The 20,884-nt window shown below is 36.9% G+C and overlaps 1 protein-coding gene across 1 annotated transcript in view; it reads right to left on the bottom strand.

Moving 5' to 3' along the window:
- Positions 1–1,349: 1,349 nt before the first annotated feature.
- The window catches only part of vap (RAS p21 protein activator vap), a 46,080-nt gene continuing 26,545 nt past the window's right edge, over positions 1,350–20,884 (bottom strand). The window contains exons 12-18 of the mRNA XM_083140919.1: positions 14,398–14,618; positions 13,919–14,123; positions 13,030–13,145; positions 12,058–12,212; positions 11,059–11,225; positions 10,192–10,317; positions 1,350–2,485 (exon numbers count right to left, since the gene is read on the bottom strand). Coding sequence (XP_082997045.1) covers positions 2,408–2,485; positions 10,192–10,317; positions 11,059–11,225; positions 12,058–12,212; positions 13,030–13,145; positions 13,919–14,123; positions 14,398–14,618 — 1,068 coding nt within the window. The 3' untranslated portion in view covers positions 1,350–2,407. The remainder of the gene's footprint in view (positions 2,486–10,191; positions 10,318–11,058; positions 11,226–12,057; positions 12,213–13,029; positions 13,146–13,918; positions 14,124–14,397; positions 14,619–20,884) is intronic.

Genomic DNA, 20,884 nt, shown 5'->3' with positions numbered 1-20,884 from the left:
TTAAACTTGAGTAATTTGCACAACTTTCATGCAGATAAAATGCCATCTCTTAAATTAAATTGACTTAGGTTTACATGAATTTGGCATGTAGTATACAGGTACAACAGGAGCCCATGAGAGCCAGGGCCTACCTACCAACTGCCGAGGTGGGAGATCATTCAACCAGTTATGGGGTGACGTGTGGTCAGTACGATGAACTCAGTCGTCGTATGTTTCAGTGACCTGGTTAAGCTACTCATTCCTAGATCCCCAATTTCCTCACAGTCCCATACACAGGCCGAAATGTGAGAGAAAACTTGTTACCACAATTACATAAGCAGATCTAAGTTCTAAAATAATACCGCATGCAAAGTGTCAACATTTATTTTCGTACAACATATTACTCTCTCCTTTCAGCTGCTTTTCTAGTTCAGAGTGCTTAAACTTTTTAAATCATTGTACCAATATTTATTTAATACTTTTGCAGGGGTGCTAAAGGAGCAGACCGATCATTTATTTCACTTTTTGCAATTTCCCTTATTGATCAACCAATACTGTAGATGGATACGGATGCGGTTGCAGAACGTTAGCTTCCTGGTGTACTTGCCAATATTGACAAGTATTAGTAAAAATCCAACCAAAACTTACAGATACCAATACCACTGGTATCAGCTGATACTGGATAATGGCTCAGCTCTAGTTTTTATATCAATACTTTCATTAAAACATTGTAACAGGTGAAAAACATATATTACACATGGTTTCCTTGCATTATTATTTATTTATTTTAGAAATAATGCAGAGTTTCATACCAAAAATAACAAAAACTTTCTCTCCTGTGATGCCATGACATTTGCCTCCAGCATCAGGCATTCAAATCATACAGTGAAGCTATATTTGTGGTGGAATCTTACCTGAGCAGGGGAAAAGTTTCCTTGTGGAGCAAGTAATCGTTTTGATGAAAATCTGAAATAGAATTACAACAGACATATCCAAGATGCAATATTCATATTCTACATTAAAACAAAGTGCATTTGTATCAAATGTGAAAAAAAATCAGATCTATAACCATATTAACTAATGTGCTGGATTAATCATGTTCTTGTAGAAGGCCAAGGCAACTAAACATAGGAGATATAAAATGAGTTTAACAATTTATTTTTTTTTACCAATTTTTCACCAGCATCCCCGGCTAAAATATGTTACATGTGGTAAGGATTCATTCTAAACCATTTTCATAAATGTCAGTGGAGGAACTCCCACTCACTTTGCCAAAATACATTAAGACTCAGGTATTTTAAAATAAATTTTCCAGCCCATTCTCTAATGTTCTAGCTTACCTAATCCTGTTTACAGTATACTGTTTGGGTGGATATATTTAAGTAATAGATTCCAGTTGTTAGGGATGCAACATTTGTATTTCTTGTTATGCATGGCCACATGTTGTATTAAGTTTCTGCCACTTTTTGGCTAATCTAATCACGAAGATGAGGATGAGTGATGATGATGAATTGATGGTGGGACACTCACGAAGAACACCCATGCCTTGGCCAGGAATGAAGCATGCTCTGATAACCACTCCACTACAAAGGTCGACAAAATACATTTTCAGACATTTGACATGCATGTATATGTACCAAACAAATAAACAAATGAAGGTGCTGAAGCAGTCTTTTTGTAAACAGCTAAACTGCTTCCAGAATGAAAATATACGTAAATTTTCAAATATCTAAAATACATCTTTATTGCTAACTGTAAAATGCATTTGCAGATTGCAGGAGGGTACTATTTATACAACAGATATATTTGAAACTATTCACAATGCTTTTCATTTATTTCACAGACAATGACTGTTCTTCTCAAAAAAGACACTTTCATACAATCGCACGAGAAGATCAAAATCAATAATGAAATGAAAATATGATTTTTTTTTTAATAAAGCCCTACAAAGGTTTATGCTATTTTTAATATACTGCTTCAAGAGTAATGCCATTCTGTACAAAAATGCATATATCAACATGCATGAAAATATGTACAATATCTATTATACAATCAAATACTCAACATCATCCAACAGTCACCCTTGTACACACACATATACATGCTCATCTGACACAAATTACAAAACAAATTTTTTTTAAAAAAATGTCTCTTAAAAATTGAACCTTTTATGCACTTGAAGATTAATATATTCATATATGTATATATATAAGAGTATTTAAAATCCTAGGAATTCTTTAATTTGTCTTTGAACATAATCACACTTGTATATGAAATAATGAACACATGATAAGTTTGTCTATTATGCCTTGCTGCTCAAATAACCATTCGCTTCTGCAGATATTGATCTTGCTTTAAAAAACTGAAATAAAAAATGGAGTGTTACGACATGATCCCACACACAGCACCATATCTTCAGGAAGCACAACTATCTAATCATTTCCAGGTACTTTTGTTTATGTTTACTGAGCATTTCGGTCACAGTCACTAACTTCTTTATTGTTGGCTGAAAATATAAGGAAAGGAAACAACATGTTACACACAAAAACTATAGCAAATGTTCAATGGCTAGTTATTTCTCACCCACCCTGTATAATTCTTTGTAAATTCTGTTAGCATTTACTACTATATAAATAAATATTAATTCCCTGTTACTTATTCCAATTCCCTATGTTTGAAAGCTTAACTCAACCCACAAATCTTTGATGGCAAGACCACGAGACTATCACTTAATCTGATTAAGTTTTATTACTTCAGCAGCTTTCCTGGCTTATTTCATGATTTAGTAACATGCAGTACTCACGAAAAATATCAAAATTTGAAACAATCCAGACACTGAATGATAACATTAAGAACTATAGTTAGTAATTACATTACAAGCATACTATATTTTTTCAAAAATACGTATTCAAAATATGCCATGACAATAACAAAAATGTAACAATACAGGACAAAAACCAAATATACTCTTTATTTCTCTTCACATTTGGCATCAAAGTTGTTGCTTATACACAAGACACATCTAGTGAAAAAGTGTCTAAACTTATGTGCAAAATAGCTAAGGCTAGGCAACTTCATAAATCTGAGTGTAAGAAAAGCTTGCATAATTGGTAGAGGCATGCATATTTCGTTTTTGACGAAAAAACGAAATTTGAAAAAACACATTGTAGTGTTAATTTTTCATGTTTTTGAAAGGTGCGAGATGCATTTTGTGACCATGTTTTGTCACGAAATAATGCGAAATGAACTGCAAAAAGCGAAATTAACTCTTAAACACGAAATTTAGGGTTTATTCACCGACGCGACACCTTCTGAGGTCTGAATTATCCTGAGTGTTATGCAATTCCCGAAAAATTGTTTAATTCTGCTGTTAATATTGGAGAAGCAAAAATGGACTCCTTTACACAGAAATAAACTTAATACTCCTGTAACTACAAAAATGTGCTATTAGAAGTGAAATGTTAATTCTGTGGAATAAGTGTAGTTTTTAAATCAAATTTAGGATTATATTCACAATTTTAAAACCAAAATGTATTTTTATATACCACTTTTCATCCAATTTTTCACTGCTATAACACCGATATTTCATTTTATTTACCGCTTTTGAACCCGAAATTGACTCCTTTTTGTACCGAAATTTTGCTTTTTTATTTACCAAAAATATGTGCCTCTAATAATTGGTCAATATCAGATTAAGTCCCAATATATATAAAACAATAAAAAAATGCAGATCAGTGTATTTGGTACTTTAATGACCTGAGAATTTAATGTTACGATCAGGGTTGTTAAAGATCCAGGAACTATTGGGTTCCGATGCAGGGCCGGAACCTTTTTTCTAACAATTTAAATTTGGTCCAAGTTGCGTATTGTTTCATTGAAAAAAAAGTTCCTGGACCGTGTTTAAATTGATGGTTCCTGGACCAAATTAAAATTCATTCAGAAAAAAGGTTCCTGGACCGTATTTCAATTGATTGGGAAAAAAGGTTCCTGGACAGAATTGAAATGCTTTATATATGAAAAGATACCGTGCGTCCATTTCGATCTGCAGCCGAGAGATCGGGAGAAGTGTGGCGGGCGGCGCTGACCATGATGCCGACATTTGCGGCCTGTAATGTCCGCTTATTTTTATGGACATATGCAGACATTTATATAAATATTGCAAAACGAGCACTAACTTGTGTTATAAGAGTTGTTCAAACTGATATCCACCAAGTGCCAAGTGTGTGGACTTTCGGGGAGAATACGTTGAATAGCCTGAAACTTTCGTGCCTGTAGCTAAAGTCCTTCTGGGTCGGGCTGAGAACATATCAGACCCCCTCGTAACGTGAACCTTGCAGCTGGCATTCCAATCCTCTCACTGACACAATACACATAAACACTGCAATAACACAAACAAGTAACGGCAAGTAACCAATAATAACAGCCCGACCCTGTGGCCGAGTGGTTAGCACATCGCGCTGCGACGCCAAGGGTCCCGGGTTCGAATCCCGGTCGGGCTTGGTTGTTTGTGAATGTCCATTCATCAATTTCATCATTTCATCACTCATCCCCATCTTCGCAAATTAGCGAAGAGGCACAAAACTCGAAGTAAAATAAACTAAATCAATCAATCAATCAACTCTTGCGCACAGTACGAAATTAACACGCTCTTGGTTTACATCTGCTCGCCACTATATTCACGTCGCTGTCGCGAAGGATCAAAAAACTCGAGCTCGGAGATTTCGGATTGCAAGGAAGCTCACGAACTAACTAACTAACTCCCTAGCCTTCTTAAACCCGAAGGTTCATGGCTGCAGCAACATAGGCCTTCCATCTTTCACTATCTTCAGCAAGATCTATATACTCTTTTCCATCCCTACCGATTTCTCTTAGGTCCATCTCAATGTTGTCCCTCCATCTTCGTCTTGGCCTTCCTACAGGTCTCTTACCATCAGGTTTCCCAACAAGAATCCTGTAAACTCCTCTTTCCTCTCCCATTCGTGCCACATGGCCTGCCCACCTAAGTCTTCTTGATTTAATTATTCTAATAATATCTGGACATGAATACAAATTATGTACTTCTAAATTATGTAACCTTCTCCACTCACCTGTCTCCTCATCCCTTTTAGGTCCAAAGATTTTCCTAAGGATCTTATTTTCAAATACCCTCAATTTCTGTTAAGCTCACGAACACCATTGACTTTTAACGGTTTCGTCTACAGCGTAATCTTGATACAGTGTTGCACATTCAAAACCTCCAAACGATCCCCATCGGCACAAAACTCTTTCAAGGATATGAACTTAAGCAGGACGTTACTGGTCAAAACTATGATTAAAATGTTTTATTATCTGTGGCTCTTAACATCGTTTCTAAAGCGTATTTTATGTGTATATAAGAGCAGAACTTGGATGAATTACAAATGATAAATTATAACACAGGTTAGTGCTCGTTTTGCAATATTTATATCATTGTCTGCATATGTCCATAAACATAAGCGGTCATTACAGCCGCAAATGTCGGCATCTCCGCCAGCGCCGCCCGCCACGTTTCTCCCGATCTCTCGGCTGAAGATGGAAATGGACGCACTGTATTATACACTGTCTAGAAATCATTCATTCGCTGATTTTCTCACTCAGTCAGGGATTGAATTTCTTTACAATTCGTAGACCAGGATTGACCAATTAAAAGTTGCCTTCCAAAAATGAACGCAAGTACGTTTACACTGGAATGTCACACTGCGGTCGTAGAAACCATATTGCAGGAAATAAATCATAACGCTGTTGTTCTCTCGTGGGTCACGTTCAAAAAGTCCCTTGTCGAAGAGTTACTGTACATAACGCAATGGACTATATTAGTGTGGCAATATACTGAGTTCAAACAAACCCGTCACGTGTTGCTCCGGCATCCAATCCGGGGAACCGCAGCCAATATAAGCCGTTGGATGATGTAACGTGAGGCTGCTGTGTTCCTAGCAGATATCACAACAGAGACGGGCAGTGTTGCTTCAACCAAGGGAAGGAACGCACACAATACAATGGGACTGCATGGAGATGGGTAAGGCGACTGAAGCGTTTGCGTTTCATCCATTTCAACCTTGTACCTTAGATTCTCAAGACAGCCAGCACCTGGATTCGTCTTTCATGCTCACAAGTGGATAACTGTTTATCATCAGGTCTGTATTCGATCCAAGTTGCATATTGTTTCATTTCAAAACGGAACTTGGACCCTATTTAAACTGATTCGGAAAAAGTGGTTCTTGGACTGTATTTCCATTGTTCCTGGAATAAAGGTTCCTGGACCGAATTTAAATTGGTTCAGAAAAAAGGTTCCGGGAACGTATTTAAATTCATCTGGGAAAAAAGGTTCCTGGACCGAATTGAAATACTTGACAGATAAAAATGTTCTTTACAGTCCAGAACCCATTTACGCTTGCGGATTTTCTCTCCAGGATGGGAATTGAATTTATTTAAAATACCTGGACCTTTAACAACCTTGGCTATGAGCCTATATTTCTACAAATATTCAGCAAATGAGAGCGCAGTTCTGAAAATTTGCAAAACAAATTTTTAATACACAGTTTTGTTTTTCAGTGGCAAAATTCATCAGACATGGTGATATACATAAACTAAGCAGGTGATTAAAAAATTCACGTTCTTCATTTAAAAAAAATTGTATCTTTAATATTAGTTATAAGAATCTGCAATTTTATATTAACACTTTGACAGCATTGGCAAGACAAGAATTTTGTATTGGAAAGTCAAGTAATTCAGATATACTGAGTTGGCTAGTGAAATACTAACGAACATTATTTAAATTCCTTATACGAGGGTCACTATTTATATTTTGAGCCTTGCCAACACTGATTGAAGTTAGGTGCGATTTGACGTTTGCACGGAATTGTCTGGCATTATTGACCATAACGTACTTCAAATGTTTTTGTCAATAGCTTCATTTGTGTTGTTTATGTTGCCTTGGAGATTGCGCGACAACAATAAAATGGAATTAACTCGTGAACATTTTCGTGCGATGATGTTTTACGATTTTCGACGTGGATTATCAAGACAAGAGGGCATCGATCAACTTACTTCCACATTTGGCGATGAAGCCCCATCCTTTGCCACTGTGAAACGCTGGTATAACGAATTTAATCGTGGCCGCCATTTGCTCACCGACGAGATTCGCGAAGGTCGTCCAAAATCAGTTGTTGTTCAAGAAAACATTGATGCTGTGCAAAACCTAATACTGCAAGATCATCATGTGACATACTGTGAGATTGAGGCAACCATAGGCATTAGTTCCACCAGCATATATAAAATATTACATGATCATTTAGCTGTGAGAAAGGTATGTTCTCGTTGGATCCCACACAATTTGACAAAAACTCAAAAAGACTCTCACGTCAATTGGTGCAAACAAATGCTCAATAAATACAATCGTGGTGCTTCAAAAGACGTATATAAGATTGTAACAGGTGACGAATCATGGATATATGCATATGAGCCGGAACGTAAACACCAGTCGACTGTATGGGTGTTTCAAGATGAACCCAATCCAACAAAAGTTGTTCGCGCTCGAAGCACATCGAAACAAATGGTCGCCTGTTTTTTTGGGAAAACTGGTCATGTGGCAACTGTGCCTTTAGAGGAACCTAGAACGGTCAACTCTGAATGGTACACAACAATTTGTTTGCCAGAGGTCTTCGGTCAAATACGGAAAACAAACAAACGCCGTCGGATCATTCTTCATCAAGACAATGCCAGCTGTCACACATCTCGTCTAACAACCGACTTTATGAAAAGTCAAAAAATCGAATTGATGGGTCATCCGCCGTACAGTCCTGATTTGGCACCCAATGACTTCTTCTTGTTCCCGAATGTCAAGAATAAATTGCGTGGACAACGATTTTCGTCGGCGGAAGACGCCGTTGATGCGTTCAAAAACCATATTATGGAGGCGTCTCAAGAAGATTGGAAAAACTGCTTTGACAAATGGTTCGAACGAATGCAAAAGTGTATTGACCATAAAGGAGAATACTTCGAAAAACAATAAAGCAGTTTTCAATGCCAAATTCCTGTTTTTTTCATTGTTAGACTCAAAATATAAATAGTGACCCTCGTAATGCACGTAATATAACAAACACTGACATACTTGCCACAGCAGCATAGTGCCCACGTAAGGCTTGTAAGTCCACCTTACAAGTTGAAATTATTAAAGAAAACGTCTTTCATTCCCGTATTTATTGCTTGAACACACAGAAATATCAGACTGCAAATAGAACTTTTAACGAAACAATTGAGGACTTGTTTTGATTCAAGTTGTTTCTCTGTAAGGCTACTTCAGAGGAATGGAATGGAAGAAATGGTTTGGACTCGCCCATGGCAGGTGTTTGCTTATGTAGTATCTTCTCAGCCAATGACAGAGCACCCCGATTCTGAGGCAGATGTAAGGTGCATTACCAGTGGGTGCTAACTGGCGAGAATTTCTGTCCCCAGGCAGGTGAAGCTTACGCTGGCATGGTTGCCTCTGCATGACTCATATGTTTGCCACGGTCGGAAGAGAACAAAGAAAATAGACTCCCGTGCTGTTTCAACAATGCTTGATGGGAGGTGCAACAAAACGGGTAGATGCTTTAATATTGGATATTACCTCCATTAGAAGCAGCGAAGATAAAGATAAAGGAGGAATGTCTGGCAATCCTAGATCCAGCAGCACCTGCAAAGTTTGGCGCGTGCATCCCAGTTGACCATAATGTAAAAGCATACGAGTAATACTTAGCGTTATGATATACAGAATTTTTTTGACCTTTTCCTTTCACTAAGTTGCTTGATATGATTTTCAAAATGTGCGCAAATATCGTAACCATGATAATGAGTAATATTTTCGAATGCATTTGCATTTGCAAATTGTATCCTACGCATTTCCCACAAATGGCTATTTTAGTGAAAGAAAAATAATAATAAGAATGAAAATATGACATGACGTTTTGAAAAGAAGAGTTTGTGTCCTTAACTAAGTTGTATGCGAAATTTTTCAATTTCTACCAGTTCAATGTTGAACTACAGGTAATTTATTCTGAAGCTGAATATCGAGTAAAGTGTGTTTAACCTTCATGAGTACTTGCGTAACTACCCATTTGGATGAAACTGTTGAACCTCACTGTTCCTGCCTCAAGCTCGTCGGTGGAAAAGTAGTTTTCTGCACTGTAGAGGATTCATACATTTCAATGCAGCATACAGACTCAGGCAAGGAAATCTGACTTGGAACTGATATCTAGAGGCATGCAAATTTAGTTTTTGACAAAAACACAAAATATGAAATAACATGTTGTAATATTCATTTTTCAGAAGAAAGGTGTGAGGTGCATTTTCCTACCCTGTCTCATCACGAAATAATGCGAAATGAACTGCAAAATGCGAAATATGCTCTTAAACAAGAAATTTACTGTTTATATACCGACGCGACACTTTCTGAAGTCTGAAGTATCCTGTGAGTTATGCAATTCACGGAAAATTGATTAATACTGCTGCAAATATTTGAGAAGCAAAAATGGACCCCTTTACACAGGAATAAACTTAATACTCTGGTAACTACATAAATGTGCTATTGGAAGGGATAAATTTATTTTGTGTAATAAGTGCAGTTTTTAAATCAAATTTAGGATTATATTCACAATTTTAAAACCAAAATGTCATTTTATATAGCACTTTTGATGTGATTATTCACCGCTATAACACCAAAATTTTATTTTATTGAGTGCTTTTGAACCCGAAATAAGACTGTTTTTGTACAGAAATTTTCCTTTTTTATTTACCAAAAATATGTGCCTCTACTGATCCATTGAAAAGGAGCTGCTAAAGACATTGATCAGAAACTCCCGATTCTACGACGACGTGATTGAGGTGTTCAGACTAAAGGATCGTCTGATCGAGTTACAGTATAAATGAGAATTTTCATTAAGTAATACATATGCTATTATTGTTAACATAGTGTGTGTGCATTTTGTGTTTGAAATTAAGTATGCCCATACATGACTTAGATTCAAATAGATTCTATTTAGTTAAAATGTCTTTGGGTTTTCTTTATTCAATATTCAGGTCAGATTTATCTAAGGAAGCCTTACACCTTTCATAGAATCATGCTACGCCACTGACTTGCCACCAGGTAGCCATTTATTAGAGGCCTGGGTGAACCCTAGCCACTCCATGCAGACACACATCTGGAAAAATTCTCACCTGTGTTTTGCTCAATGCTTGTAGTTCTTTCAAATGAGAAACACATATATTGTGCAATGTTCCAAGATCACGGGCAGGATCACCTTTTATTCGAGTATCTTCGGACTCCGGTTTCTCTGTTATATTCTGCAAGAAACAACCAGTAAAAATTATCAACTTTTTCTAACCATTAACCTAGAAATGAGGGGGAAAAGTTTGAATTCAATATCATATATAAAAATTAGAACCAAATTTCTTGCATGTTTCAAAGGTATCAGTATGTACAGTGGAATGCACTAATTCAAATACTGCTTGGCAAATTGTCCATGACTACTTTTGTTAATTCTTCTGTATCATCCTACATATTTTTAAGGATTGGATTTTTATATATGCTAGTGCAGAGGTCATCAGCAGCTTGTCTGGTGTTTTGTTTCAATTCTTGTTCTTGAATTCTCTCATTGTAAAACAAAGACAATAAACATGGTGGTAAACAGTTTGCTTGGTAACACTTATGCATCCCACTGTACAGAATCACTTGATAGCATTTATTTGCTGATATGAGTGATATTGGTATTGGAAAGAAGCAGTTTGAATGGCTCTGTGCATCAGAGAAAATTGGGATCTGTGAAGCGGATAGTAGTAAGATCCACCATGAATTCTCCTACCATTGGTGTTCAAGTTCTGCTTCCAAGCAGGCATTAACTGCATTCTGCTACCAAAGACTTTAACAACAAACTGGGACAATTAAAAATAACATGTGAAAATGTAGCTGGTTCCATATTACTTGGGATAATAAAGAATACAATTAAATTCCAACTGATATTGACAATAACATTATATTATGATAAAACGTATATGAAAATAATGGAACAGGAACATAATACTTACTGAAAATTGGTCCAGGAACACTACCATCCGTTCTTTGTTTTTCAAAATGAAAGGATTTACCACTTCCATGTATGGCTCTTTCCCGCCGAACTCTACCAAATTCGCTAAATTCTGAAGACACTTTGCTATCATTATTAATGAGCGAGATGTTGTGGCTGGTGGAGGTTCTGAAACAGGAAAAACAGTGGTCTAATCTACAAGGATACCTTTTACTTATGCAATTAATTTACTTTGCACCTAATTAAACTGTAACACTGCTTCCTTCATGGTAGAGCAATCAGTATGACATTATGAAGACAGGTCCCAGGTTTGAACCCTGATCAGGTGTTAGTGTTTCAATGTGTTTATCCAATCATTAGTTTATCATTCATCCTAATTAGCACAATTCAACCACGAGATTAAAAAGTAAATAAAATAACCAAATTAGAAATATAATAATATTATTCACTATATATTTATAAACAGCAAACTGAATATTTTATAACAGGTAACTTTGTAAAAACTTTTAATTTTGGACCCACATGAGTAGAAAGAATAATGTTAATTGTGTACTACATAGTATGTATCAATTCCAAGATCATTCTTTGTTGTGAACAAAATACAGTGTCACAGAATAGTGTCCTAGATGCCAGGTCTCATGTTTTTTACACTAAATTTTTATCATTTATCACTGGATTGTGCTGCCTGGTTTTGTATATTTTCTTGAATGTTCATTTCCAGATAAAATAAGTTTCCAAATTAATTGTCATTTAAATCATTTTTTATTTTGATGCCGTCTTTCATAGAAACTAGAAAATGTAACAAGAAACATGAATTTTTAAATTACAGATTCAAACTAACATGCATTCTAAAAAATATATTTATTCATAACACACTATCACACTGAAAAAGAACACTTTCTTTTATTTTCCAGAAACTTTTAAATCAATATATGTCATCTATGGCAAAAGTAATTTGCAACACTTCATATAAAATACAATACTTGAAAATCCATCTTACCTGATATAAGATTGAATTGTCGTGGATTCAAGATAGCAGGACACAACAACCGTAGGAAAATGAACCCACTGACCACTCTTGTTCTTACTAACCTCTCGTGAGGCCATTTTGCCATTACACTTCGTTGTAGGCAGCCACAGATAAACCTCAATGTTCTACAAAATAGACAGCAACTTGTCAATTTTACAGTACCCAAAATCAGAATAAAAACTATCTGTATCTACCACAAAACAATACAGAATATACTCACTCACTCTCTTTTTCAGGTTCTACATATTCAGTAAAGTATGCAACATGAGTTAATGCTGTGTATAAACTTCTGGTACATCAGCATCAAAACCATGAGGTGTAATATTTTATATTCTACAATGTAAACTACTTGTGTGTTGTAAAATTATAAATGAAACAGGCAAAATTTTTGTTGTCACCTATTAATGTTTAAATTTGCATGTGAAGTTTCTAATTTGATCAAAAATACACAAATAAATTACAAATATTCACAGTAAATTAAATACCAAAATATTGGTGCCAGTGCTGTCTTATCATTTATTGCACATCCTGAAACAATTTCTAGTAATTGTTAATAAATATAAATTTTTCAATGTGATATTCAAACTATTGGTAAATCAATATTGTTAGGGACTTATTGAAAAACCTGCTGGAATCCTTATAACTCAACCCCTATCCTGAAAAACCACTTTGTGTATTATGTAGTGCCACATTAATTTCAGTATGTAATTTCAATATTTCCATAACAATTACATGCAACATACAAACTATTATCACATAAAATAGCACAGTCAAACCTACAGAACCCATGCTTCAAAACTGGTAACACAGTAACTGTGTATGCAGGACTAGTTGAGCATTAGAATACTTAAAACCCTATGAAAAATCTGAATCTCTGAATCTTGAAGGTCCTTGGTTCAAACCCAAGTCAATAACTTTCACTGGATTTCTGTTACAACTCACCTGGGACATGATTCAGCTGACATATAAATAGACAATGTAACCTCATCCAAAACTTGAAGCAGAAATTCAGCATTGGCACAGGCATCATCTGGTGATTCCATTTTCATAGGATTTAACTGAAAATAATAACATAATGTTATGAGAATTTTAAAAAATGTGGAGGATTGACTTTCATCACAATTATGAGATAATGTATGTTAGGGAAGCACCATAAAGTACTGATATGCAATAGCAAATGTTCCAGAAGAGTTTGAGGAACATTTGTTTTTAGTTTTGCCCTAAAAAATAAACTCTCTATTTTGACATTTACCTTACAAAATGAGAGTACGTGACTTAAATATTTATTCATACTTCAGGGAAAAAAAAAGGCACAGTAGCAAGTTGATGTGAAACGAAGTACTTGCTTATCAGCGAAACTTGTTTTATTTTCAATTAATGTTAGCGGGCAATGCATCCTCTCAGAAATGTGTAATGTTGCTTGGTGAGCTTCCAGCCCAACACCAGACTTTCTAAACTCATCAATTAGCCCAATCACAAAAATCAAGTAATACCAGACACGTAGCTCACACACTGACTACAACATGAATTAAACATTGACAGCAGACAGGCACACCACTCCTGGATTCATTTCTTACAGCATCTGGCACCAAAAAACAGCAGACGATGCTCAAAGCAACAGCAGTGCCACAAAATAACAATTAAAACAATGAATTCCTGGCCATGACACGGATGTCCATTTAAGGGTGTTCCTTCAATTTCGTCCAATCATCATTCATCCTTATCTCACGGTAAGTGAAAAGTTGCAGAAAAGCAATGTGAGATAAGAAAAATCGAAGGAGAAATATAAACATATCTGATCACAGTGAGAAGACCGACCCGTGGTTCTTACCTCGCACGACTGTTTTGTTTCCAACAGCTTCAGGATGATGTCTTGCACCGCTGCTAGCAGAAACCCTGTACACACTGACTTCATGTATAAATCCATTAAAGTTGTGGTGAGAGATGCTGCCCGGAATAACGTTGAGGTTTCTTCCTCTCTCTCGATCTCCAAGTCATTTAACGTTTTGAGCAAATCAGCTTCTTTCCTTTCATACCTGTATGAAAGTAATCACAATGAATCAATTTTATAATTTTTCAGACGCCAGCAGCTTACCAATCAAATTTTCTTTATTTTTAAAAAGGAAATGTTAAGAGTAAAATTGTAACCTAATCAATGAAAAGAAAATTAAATTTTTTCTTCACTGATTTGAAAAAATATCAAAAAGTTATATGAAACAAAATATTGCAATTTTCCCCATAATTACTTTTAATATAATGCATACATTTTACTTTATATTGGCAATATAATGTTCTAATGTTAAGACCTACCTAAATATCCTTAATAAAGAATTGGCTAGTCGGAATCTATCCATGTGGCAGATATCAGCAAGGGCCCTCACTACTTCTAAGCTAGGATCTAGTATCAATTGCTGCATTGGTGAATATTCTTCTTGAGGCATAATGAGATCATGCAAATATCGTATTCGCAACCTTAGGGAACCCCATTCACCAATAGGTGTTATCCCTGATAATGCATACCAATCTTCGTTCTGAAAACACAAGACACACATGCACACTCAATTAATGTTAGAGCATTTTAATATTAATGGCTAGCTGTGTATAAAATTAAGTGAATTTACTCTCATAATTCCCTGAATATTAGTGACAATGGTTCTATTTGGTCTAGGAATTAATTTGTGCATCTGGACAAGAGATGGCGTAACGAGCGTATCGTCCCACAGTTCCGTGTAGCCACACATGTGTTGAAAACTCCTGTCAGTGCGCATCGTTCGTAGTATAGGGCAGTTGATTGACGCGTCAACAACAGCATTTTGTACTCAACTGAACATGGCGCAGTTCGTGCCAGATAAAGTGTTTTTGCGGGGTTTTCTGCTTCATTACTTTTACATGCAGAAAAGTGCTACCGAAAGTCATCGTATTTTGGTGGAAGTGTATGGTGACCATGCGCTAGCTGAGTGAACGTGTCAGAAGTGGTTTGCACGGTTTAGAAGTGGTGATTTCGGCCTGGAAGACCAAGAGCAACCTGGACAGCCAAAAAATTTGAAGACGAAGAATTGAGAGCATTGCTCGATCAGGATTCGTGTCAAACGCAGAAAGAAACTTGCAGAAGCATTAGGCATTGATCAAACAACAGTTTCCAAATGCCTCAAAGCCATGGGAATGATTCAAAAGATGTCACATTGGGTTCCACATGAATTGAAAGACAGAGACGTTGAAAGACGAAAAACCATTTGCAAATTGCTGCTTCAAAGACAGAAAAGAAAGGGGTTTTTGCATCGCATTGTTACTGGCGATGAGAAGTGGATCCATTACGAGAACCCGAAACGAAAAAAGGCCTGGGTGAAGCCAGGTCCATCACAACCGAAACTAGATATTCACTGTGTAAAGGTTATGCTGTGCATATGGTGGGATATGAAAGGTGTGGTGTACTATGAGCTGCTGCAACTGGGTGAAACTATTAATGGAGAATGTTATCGGCAACAATTAATGTGTTTGAAGCAAGCTCTGGCCAGGAAACGACCAGAATGGGAGAACAGACATGATAAACTTATTTTTCAAGATGATAACGCTCGCCCACATGTCGCAAAACCGGTCAAAACCTATTTAGAAAATGTCGGATGGGAAGTTTCACCCCACCCGCCGTATTCACCAGACGTTGCTCCTTCGGACTACTACTTGTTCGATTGTATGAATAACGATTTGATTGGACAGCGGTTCACTTCTTCAGAAGATATCGAAAAATGGGTCTCTGACTGGATCGCTTCAAAGGATGAGGACTTCTTTCGCCACGGAATCCGTAACTTGCCTGACAGATGGACGAAACTGGTGGCTCGCGATGGACAATATTTTTCTAAAGGTATTTATGTATTTTGTGTTTGAACTACAGCTTTAATGTGTGCGTAACAACCACATGAATTAATTCCTACACCAAATACATTATCAAGCAATGTTAATTGGACATTATTTATTGTCTAGTGACTTTAACTATACTTATTCTAACACTATGTTTCAACAGAGCAGCTCTTCTCTCGTCTTCACGTGAATAATTATTTTTCTAATGGTGGGGGTCGAATCTATGAACCAATTTTAACTGAAATAATAAATTAAACTAATAACAAAGAAAATGGATAAATACAAGTGACATCTACGTACATCACAATTTATACTAGTTACAAAATACAACAGGTACAAAACAAATAACTTTTGTGAAGGGTGGCAGTAAGAACTGAAATGGACAGGCAAAGAAAAATTGTATTTTTTGCAAGTTACATGGATTTGGTGAAAGTATACTAACTTACTACATATTCATGGTGGATGCAGTGAACACGGTTTAGAATTATTTACATGAAATTTTGAAATTTCGTATATCCACGTTGCACAATTTAATGGTTATATCCATTTAATTTTTAAGACTCTCCATCTTCACTCAATAAGGGTATGGCATCTGGAGCAGAGATGGTACTGCATCACTGCTTTGTTTGTACCTGGGTGGTGGTAGTTGCACTTTCTCCCATTTGGCGGCACTGGCATGTGCATCCTGGCTTGCGTCTCTGCTGTGCTTTTCGTGGCACTACCCGGTGGTGGTTTGGGGGGGGGGGGGGCTGTCTGCTGGGTTGTGCTGCTCGGTGTGGTGCAGTTCCTGTTCTCTGCGTGGCTGGAGGGGGGTCGAGTAAGCGCACCACATCTTTTCTTTTTCTGGTCTGGGATCTTTTGGAGGACGACGTGCCAAGTCAGATGTGCCTGTCCATTGTCCAGGTTCAGAGCTGGTTTCTGTTGGATGATAGCATGGGTTTCTTTGATGGTGTTTTCTATGACAGAGCCGGTTGGGTGAAGTATGGATGTGCAGAAGATGGTGTGGTTTGTGGAGTGGAGGTGTTGGGAGAGGCCTGATTTAGGTGTGTCTTTTTTGGCATCTTTTACACGTTCATCAATCCGTTCTTGAACCGTGCAGATGGTTCTGCCAATGTAGCTGTTGTGGCATTGGCATGCCTTGTAGACACCTGGAGATGCAAGTTTGGGTAGAAAGTATCTCTTAAAATTGGGTAGTGCTCTTCTGATTTGGGATATCGAACGCCAGCTATCCATGTGGTGTACAAAAGCAGAAGCGCAGCTCAGACACCCACAAGACAGACATAACCCTAACCAAAATCCCAAATGGATCACTTTTCCATAACCTACATCCCAAATCGGAAGAACACTACCCAATTCAAGAGCTACGTTGACAGAACCATCCTCACTGTTCAAGAACAGATTGATGAACACGTAAAAGATGCCAAAAAAGACACAACAAAATCAGGCCTTTCTCAACACCCCCCTCCACAAACCACACCATCTCCTCCACATCCACACTTCACCCTACTGGGTCTGTCATAGAAAACACAGTCAAAGAAACCCATGCTATCATCCAACAGAAACCAGCTCTGAACCTGGACAATGGACAGGCACATCCGACTTGGCACTCCGTCCTCCAAAAGATCCCAGACCAGAAAAAGAAAAGATGTGGTGCACTTACTCGACCCCCTCCAGCCATGCAGAGAACAGGAACTGCACCACACCGAGCAGCACGACCCAGCAGACAACCCCCTCCCCCAACCACCATCCTGCAGCGCCACCTGACAACAGGAAACAGAAAACACAGTGGATGACACAACCAGGAAACACATGCCAGTGCCACCAAACAGGAGAAAGTGCAACTACCACTGTCCAGGAACAAACAAAGCAGTGACACGGTACCATCTCCGCTCCAGACGCCATACCCTTAGTGAATGAAGACAGAGTTTTCGAAATTAATAGAATATAACCATTAAATTGTGCAACATGGAAATTACTATAAATGCTTATGTAAAAAATGAAATGTACCACAAGTTATACATTATGCATATTTTACCAAAAACCATTCAGAAAGCTTAATTGACTATAGTATTGTTGTTTATTATTGTTCTTGTAAAATATGCTTGCAGTAACTCAACTATACTTTATTTATGATCTGTTAAAATGTTTTGATTCAAAAGATTCTCATACCCAAATATGTTCATGTAAATTTTTCATAATGTGATATATTCTGTGAAGCAATTTTTTGTTACGTTTAGATTGTCCTGTGGCCTAGAAGAGGAGAGAAATAAAACTTCTTATTTCCAGTTTAGTTCGTTTGAATAATGGCTTAAAAGTTAACATGCAGTATCAGGTTTGAATTATGGCTTCTTAAAATTTAACAGGTTATGGGCCCAGCCCAGGTGTTCATGAACTGTGCTGCAATGTACTTTGGAGTTACTTCATCACAGTGAAAAATTTTATCGTAAATTTTTTGTGATGTACTCATGACTGATCACATGATAGGATGTAGTGCTTGTGAAGCTTTGAATCGAAATTTGTGCAATGTAATTTTTTTTTTGTACGAAAATTACGGTGTCATGAAAATTGAAACAAATTCGATACTACAATGACGACTCCAATCGTGATTAATAGTGGACAGCCAAACGTTGAAAAACTGGAAGGTGTTAAGAATTACGCCACGTGGAAGTTCGTAATGAAATTAACTCTGATCGATAGTGGTTTATGGGACTGTATCGAAGCAGCTACTCCAGTGGATCCAGTTCGAGACCAGAAAGCGTATGCCAAGATTTGTTTGTGCGTGCATTCTTCTTGCTACCCACATGTTAGAAATGCTGCAAGTGCAAAGGCAGCATGGAAAAATTTGAAGGCAGCTTACGAAAATCAAGGTATAAGTATGCGCTTAGCAATTAAAAGAAGACTGACCAGAGTGCGTTATGAAGATTTTCCTTCAATGGACTTGTACCTTGGTGAAATAATCTCATTACAACAAGAGTTGGCGGACGTGGGTTGCAGTGTCGATGATGAAGAAATCGCCGAAATTATGTTGATTGGATTGCCTGAAGAGTTTAATCCTTTGGTAATGGGTATTGAAGGAACACAGACGAAACTTACCAGCGAGTTTGTGAAGTCACGGCTCATGCAGGGTGATTTTCGACGAAGTGAAAATGTTTCCAAGGATTCTGCATATTTAGCTTCAGATAAGAAGAAGGGTCCATTTGTACCTATTTGCCATCATTGCAAGAAGGAAGGCCACATAAAGCCTAGATGTCCTCAACTACAGAAGTCTAAGAAGCGGATGAAGAAACCTACAGTTACGAAGCAAGGACCAAGTTCTTCGCAACACAATAATTCGTTTTTGTTGACTACCCACAGTGCTTATGCCAGTAAAATATTTAATGATGATGACTGGTTACTAGATTCAGGGTGTACTTCACACATGAGTAAACGTAAAGATTGGTTTGATAATTATTCAAATTCTAAATCATCTGAAATTACCATTGCAAATAATCAAAAGGTGATCAGTAATGGAATTGGTGATGTGAAAGTAAAACTCAAAAATAATGTGCAGAAGTTAATATCTAAAGTGATGTATGTTCCAGATATTACTGCTAATTTGTTGTCTGTTAACAAAGTTACTGAAAAAGGTTATGTTATGCTTTTCGATGACAAACGGTGTAGTGGTTACAATGTATCTGATATTGAGATAAAGGCTACTCCAAAATTTACAGCAACAAAGGTAGGTGGCATTTATAAGTTAGACCAGGCTGAAAATTTGTCCATGATGAATTTAAACAGTACTACTGTAAATTCTCTTGAAAATTGTGAAGAGACAGTAGCTATGTTGTCAGTTAATGCTTCACAAGATGTATGGCATAAACGTTTAGGTCACTTGAATCTAAAAGGAATGATATCTTTGAGAGATAATTTAGCTGATGGAGTATGTTTTCATGATGACACCCCAAAACAATGTATCCCTTGCATTGAGGGGAAGCAGAAAACTGCATCCTTTCCCAAGGGAGTGGCAAAAAGAGCTAAAGAAAAACTAGAGTTAATACATTCTGATGTTTGTGGACCAATGTCCGAATCAAGTTGGGGTGGTGCACGATATTTTGTTACTTTTACTGATGATTATACTCGCAAGAGTTTTGTATATTTTCTTAAATTTAAGCATGAAGTATTTGAAAAATTTGTAGAGTTCAAAGCTTTTGTAGAAAATCAGTGTAATTTAAAAATTAAGAAACTTAGATCAGATAATGGTACAGAATACTGTAACAAGAAATTTTCTGCATTTCTCAGTGAACATGGTATAATCCATGAGACAAGTGTTCCATATACTCCGCAACAAAATGGAGTTGCCGAGAGACTAAACAGAACAGTTGTAGAAAAGGCTAGAACCATGCTTCATGATGCTAATCTCAGTAAGAGATATTGGGCTGAAGCAATTTCAACAGGTGTATACCTGAAGAATGTTTGTCCTACAGTTGCAATTAAAGATGCAACTCCAGAGGAAATGTGGACAGGACATAAAGTTAATCTAAGTCATCTTCGTGTATTTGGTTGTACAGCATATGTTTTGACACCAGACTATAAACGAAAAAAGATGGATAGTAAGTCAAAGCCATACATTATGGTAGGTTACTGTGAGTTTACAAAAGGTTATAGATTAGCTGATACTTCTAATTCTGGTAAGGTTATTAAAGCAAGAAGTGTTATATTCCTGGAAAATGTTGCAGGGTCATGTGTCGATAAGACAGATGTCAACACTGACATGTCTTCTGATGTAATTTTACCTCTGACTGTACAGATACCATTTAGTGGATCACAAGTTAAAAACAATGACAGTCAAAATATTGTAGGTGCTAGACAGAAATCTGAAGAAAAGTCAAGTGACACTTTATGTGTTGATAGTAATGTCGGCGAATTATCAGAAGTAACAAATTCAGAAACTGCTGAATGTTCT

The sequence above is a fragment of the Lepisma saccharinum genome, chromosome 19, assembly GCF_977018435.1.
Source record: "Lepisma saccharinum chromosome 19, izLepSacc3.1, whole genome shotgun sequence".
NCBI lineage: Eukaryota > Metazoa > Arthropoda > Insecta > Zygentoma > Lepismatidae > Lepisma > Lepisma saccharinum.
The sequence above is the reverse complement of the archived record's forward strand: the minus strand, read 5'-3'. Positions and strand labels throughout refer to the sequence as shown.